At 39.2% G+C, this 6000-nt stretch overlaps 1 protein-coding gene across 1 annotated transcript in view; it reads right to left on the bottom strand.

Moving 5' to 3' along the window:
* Positions 1 to 208: 208 nt before the first annotated feature.
* The window catches only part of LOC122543742 (scavenger receptor cysteine-rich type 1 protein M130-like), a 32084-nt gene continuing 26292 nt past the window's right edge, over positions 209 to 6000 (bottom strand). The window contains exons 10-16 of the mRNA XM_087975357.1: positions 5617 to 5947; positions 5465 to 5506; positions 5164 to 5280; positions 3701 to 3808; positions 2320 to 2433; positions 1000 to 1131; positions 209 to 315 (exon numbers count right to left, since the gene is read on the bottom strand). Of these exons, the coding sequence (XP_087831483.1) occupies positions 209 to 315; positions 1000 to 1131; positions 2320 to 2433; positions 3701 to 3808; positions 5164 to 5280; positions 5465 to 5506; positions 5617 to 5947 (951 nt within the window). The remainder of the gene's footprint in view (positions 316 to 999; positions 1132 to 2319; positions 2434 to 3700; positions 3809 to 5163; positions 5281 to 5464; positions 5507 to 5616; positions 5948 to 6000) is intronic.

Genomic DNA, 6000 nt, shown 5'->3' with positions numbered 1-6000 from the left:
GCACCAATATGCGAGTTATCAGGGGAAGTCAGATGTATTTTCTGATTGGACAACAGAGGTAACATGGCAACGGCTGTATCATAGTTCTATCGAATCATGCAGTGCAGGGAAGCTCATTTGGCCATTCGTAATCAGAAGCAAACAACGGGAATTGCTAGAAATAAAACAGCATGTCTGGACACATGTTTGGAAGACATCAAAGTTAAAGTTACAGGCCCGGTGAGCATTCTTCAATGAAACATAGGACCTTGGTTGTTAGTGTGGTGACTGTTACATGTTGCAGGAGAGTACTCACAACAGTAATTAAAGAACTCTCTGTGAAAAAGGAGAGAAGGTGAAGAATAATGGAAGCGGATAACTGGGAATACAAGGAACAATGGAGCAGTTTTTCTTTTCCAAAATGCCATTCGAAAACACTAAAATGGTAATGCAGCTGATCAGATAGTCTGGGTTTCAAAGGCAACCGTGAGTTATTGGCATTTTTAATGTTCAGCTTAAGGAGACGGATTCTTCTTCGGGAATGGGTGTGAGTGCAGTTCCTGAAAACAACCACATCAAACGCACGTCTCTTTGCACATTACAAGTAAAGGTCCTAGGCTCTGTATTCCATGTGAGCTACAAGAACTAAACCGTTCAAACTGTTGAGCATGTAAAACCCCATCTTTCATATTCTCCATACAGCCAGTTGATGACGCATTGAAACAGCAATTTTGTAGATTTGTAATTACAAAATTAGGTGAACATCAGCTATTCGAAGAACTGACAAAACGCAGTGTATGATGAATACCATCGAATTCAATTTTAAAGACGGTTCTTCATGCTATTGAAATAAAAATCGTTCTCCAATAATACATTGCTTTCTCAGTGACAAGCTGTGGAAATGAGGCACAGGTTTGGACGTTGTTCTTGGATTTTCAGTAAATATAATATTATCATGGAATGGAAAGGAATTATGGCAGTGTGAATGCACAGAAAGGTGGTTAAAGATATTCAACTGACCGAGTGAACAAAGACCACTGTCATCATCTGTAAGTGTGAGTGGTTCATCAGGATCACTGTCCAATTGTAACTTTCCATCATGACATTCTGCATCTTCAGTCTCAACATCGTCATACTCACCACGAATTCGACCTGGAGAGAAAGATGAGCATCACTGATACAAATTGAAATACACAACAACGAAAACTAGAAAACGAGACGAATGTCTCAGATAAGGCAAGTGCTGGAAACTGAGACCAGAAGAGTTAGGTCATAATTCTGAAGTTACGGAATGAGCAGAGTTGGTGCAAATTGGGATTGTTTTCTGTGGAAATGAGAAGGTGAAAGATTATCTGATTGAATTATTCAAGATAATAACCCGCATAAGACAGGGAACATAAAGTAAACTACTTCAACTGATTAGACTATTTTAGCTCGAGGTGTAATACACAGAATTAATGCCAGACCGTTCAGGGAAGATGTCAAGAAAGGATAAAGCTGTACAGGGTTTGGAAATATATTTCCCAAAAATTAGCTGATGTCTGATCAATTCTTAATTTTAAATGTGGCCGAGATTATTGCTGATCAAAGGTATTTATGGACATGCTTCAAAGGTAGGGAGCTGGATTTAGGCCACATCATAGTTTGGAATTATCTCATTGAAAGGAGGAAGAGTTACGAAGGGCTGAGAGACCTATCGCTGTATCTGTTTTGCAATTGATTGACTTGGAGCTGAGCATGCAGAGTCGCTGGCATGCCTGCGATGAGTCATGAAATGATGACGACAGTAGTTGGGGAAGACAGGAGAAACATTTCTCTTTGGTGGAGAGATCAAAGATCAGGGATCATACATTTCAGAGAAGTGATGGGAGAAGTAAAGAGGAAATCTTCGACTCTCTGCCAGGAAGGGTGATAGAGGCAAAACCCGCTCAAAAACGTATTCAGTGATGCACTTACAATGTCAAGACATACAAGGCTGTGGGCCAAGGTGTGCTGGAAAAATGCGATTAGAATGATAACCTGGTTGTTTTTGTAATGTTCAGCTTAAGGAGACGCATTCTTCTTCGGGAATGGGTGTGAGTGCAGTTCCTGAAAGCAACGACATCGAACGCACGTCTCTTTGCACATTACAAGTAGAGGCCATAGGCTCTACAATCTCTGTAAGCAACAAGACAGCCGGACAGATCATGTCCATGATCATGTGGTATCAAAACAGCGATTTTCTCTTTAACAAATATTCCAGTGGTCACACTACCTTGTGAGGGTTGCAATCGTTAAGATTTGGACAGCTTAGAGGGTGTGGAACGAAAATTAATTGACAGAAAGTGATGCTATACACACCTGGAATGCTGTTAGATTTCACCTCAAGATTTTCAGATCCGGGATTATAGTCAGTCAAGTTGTGACTGGTGTAGTATTCAATGCGATTGAGTGAGTCAATGGAAGCATAAATTACTAAAAATAAAAATGGAGAGTTATTTTCAAACTCGATTTCCAAGAGAAGCCAGGATCAATAAGATTTAGAATGAGGCAAATATTCTTCAACCAGAGGCTTGCGAATCTATGGAACACAGATGGCTATTGAGGCCAATCAGTGTGTATTTAAAACAGAAATACAAAGGTTATTGATTAATAAGGGGATAAAAACATCCAAGGAGAAGGCAACGCAAAGTGGTTGAGAAGCACATCAGCCCTTATTGAATGACAGAATAGACTCGATGAGCCAAATGATCTAATCCTGATCCTGTATGTCGTAGACTTATGGACTGTAGATGAAGGTTTTATGTTATTAATTGCAGGGTGACAACAGAAAGTATTGTTCTTTAATCGTGCCTGTAGAAATATCTGGAATAATTTCAAGTGAACCCACTGCGGGAAGGAATATGATATAAGATCTAAGAGCAGGAGTACTCCATCTGACTGTTGCAGCCAGTTCCGCCGTTCAATAAGATCGTGACTGATCTTTTCGTGGCTTCAGTTCGACTTACTCACGATTTTAACGTTCAAAACATTATTCACCCCAGTTCTAAAAACATCTGATGAGGCAGGGAATTCCATAAATTCTCAATCCTGTGGGTGAAAATGTTCCTCCTCAATTTAGTCCTAAATCTGCTATCTGTACTTTTCAGGCCATGTCCGTTCAAATAATAGTCATTTCTAATTTTATTCCAACCAAGATGGATAATTTCACATTTATCATCTACCAGACATTTTCTTTCCATTCAGTTACACTGTATCTGAACACCTGCAAAGTTTCAGAGTCATATGCACACTTTCAGCACCACTCATCTTCTGTGATTCATCATATTTGTTTATACATTGATTCCTCAATTTTGCTTCCGCTCTTTGGTGCTGTCTAATCCATACTTACTGCAAAAGTTATATTATTTTAAAATCAATGACGAATTGATTAGTTGTCCAGCCATCTGAAGGGGTCAGGGTGGAACCAGGGTAGAAGTGAAATTGATAGTTCTGTTTGCATTTTCAAATGCATGCCAGAAATAATCTATCAGGAATGTAGGCCAGTGGGAATTATCATATTGAAATTCTTCATCTCACGAAAAGCGGACAGAGACACAGTTAATGAGATAGCTTCCCACACACGACGACTGTGTTTTAACTAATAATCATGTTCATTCAGTCATTGATCACGGAAGACTGCAAATTAAATGGAAGCTACACTTATCCAGTCATGATTCACGATAAAATAGGAAATATATACCTGGTCCATGTTTGTGATCCGTCCTCTTGCAAGGGGGAATATTCTCAATTTCTTCATAAATTCCTTGGTACAAACCAAGGCGTGAGCCTCTGCCACCAAGGTAAAGTTCTGTAGAATAAACAATAGACTGGTCAGCATTTGTAGCTGAACACTCGCAGAAACAAGGTGTTTATATCTGAAGAACCAGGGGAGAGAAGAACGAGTTCACACAATGCTGTAGATTAGAATCTTCACACAACATTAACTGATCGCTGAAGGGAGAACATATTGGAAAAACAAGTGAACAGGCCATGATTAATTTCCATGTCACATCAGTTCCCGAACCTAGTATGTTAAACAGAAAGAGCGAAACGTCCTTGTTGGTATAAATTTGGGTATTTTGTTCTAATTTTGCTGATTCAAACATCTATTCAAGAAAATTCTCAGCTCGTAAATGTGAGTGAAAATGTTGAGTGCAGAAAATGAAACTCTTTCATGCAATGAAAAAACGAAAATGCTAATAACCTATATTTTTTTAAAAAAACTTGATACCATTGAGGAGATTACAAATTAATGTTCAACATACCGTGGTGCTAACAAACAAGGTTGATAATAATGTTGTTAGAATTGGACTACTTTCATTAAACAATTGCAGAATTATGACAATTAGTTAAAAACCAAAACGTGAGACGAATGAAATAAGGTGCACCTTGATGACTTTGATCGTGATAGACTAAGTGCCTAGTTTTTATGGCTATATGTAAAGGAAAATTAAGAGCATGTGAAAGGATAGAAAATGATTGTTATTAGTGTTGATTGTCATTGCCAACTCGTGGAAAATGGTTCCCAAGCAAACGCTTTTAAATTATTGTGCAAAGTACAGAAGTATCATTTGCTCAGTCAAGGGAAGCCAATTGTTGCCTAACTGGAAGTTCCCTTAAAAGGACCCTTAATCCTCTCAATGATCTTGGGTTGTGGTAGCAGCACCCAGACACTCAAGAACCATAAATAATAGTAACTAATGAAGAAATATTTAGAGGCAGTCTGCAAATAACTCAATGAAATGGAGACATATTGCTGCCGTCATTGACCTGCTCTGGAATGTCATGTATATGTTAACTGAAAGATAAGAAAGTGCAGTCATTATATTTCTTTCCCACTGATAATGACTGTAGCAACTCCACATTATACGTTAATTCAGTTTCTCTCCAAATATATTGAGCGACTTGATGCATACTTCACACAGTTAGAATATTCTTTTAACTGCTATTTACAGATTTGATGCATTTATCTGAGTGTTTATTAAAACTTAGCGTTTCATTGGGCAAAGTCCCTCGAAGAAAACAAACAGCCAAGACCTGCCGTACAATCGTGACCATCTCAGTCAAATGCTCGAAAAGTGCAATAAAAACGTACAGCCCCGAGAACATATGCAACAGTGAAAGTGACGCAGTGTTATCTCAGTTGGTAGATATGATGCTTACCTTTCATTTGCAATTTTCTTTGCATGACCACCAGTAATGCGATTAACTCACAGATTAACAAGACTCCCAAAGATGAACAGACGACAACTGGCATGGAAATAGACGGACTTTCCTGTCCTTAAAGGAGGGAGTACAAATGGGTTTAGCATAGTTAAGGTCTGCCATGGAAAATTGTAAATAATCATCATTAAGGAAACAATGACACTCGCATCCAAATCGTGAAAATGTCAACAGCATCAATGTCACTTTTCAGGAAAGTAACGCGAACACAAATACTAATAATAATATCAGTCATAAATACCCGCAGGTGGAGGTGAAGGGGAGACCGTCACCAACTCGGATCCTGTGGAACAGAAAGTACGAATAATTATAAAGGGCAATGTAACTTAGCAAATCAAATAGTTGCCCTGATTTTTAACATTAATGCCGCACGTCAGTCAGCATCAATCTTACCAGAACACATTACACTGGCAATTTCCTTGTGGTTACACTTGCTTTTAGCTGGAGCTGCGGAGAGACAGTCCAACAGAGAGAATTCTCTTCCCTTACACTTCACATCATTCTGCCAGATAACATCTTTCTCCTGGGAGAGAGCGGCCTCATCTCGGGCTGATAGAGCGAAGCCACATCCCAGCTCTCTGCAGACAACATTAGCATCAGTTATATCCCAGGAATTGCCACACAACGTTCCCCAGCGTTTATCGCACATGATTTCCACTCTTCCAGAACAGTTGCTGCTTCCTCCATGCAAGTGCACACTGTCTTGCGTATCTGTGGTACAGAACTGATTATTATTGAATGCAGTGCAAAGCAGAATCTCCAAGAATTCGCTCATAG

This window comes from Chiloscyllium plagiosum, unplaced genomic scaffold (genome assembly GCF_037043375.1).
Source record: "Chiloscyllium plagiosum isolate Xiang-an unplaced genomic scaffold, Cpla_swu_hap1 HiC_scaffold_27, whole genome shotgun sequence".
Lineage (NCBI taxonomy): Eukaryota > Metazoa > Chordata > Chondrichthyes > Orectolobiformes > Hemiscylliidae > Chiloscyllium > Chiloscyllium plagiosum.
The sequence above is the reverse complement of the archived record's forward strand: the minus strand, read 5'-3'. Positions and strand labels throughout refer to the sequence as shown.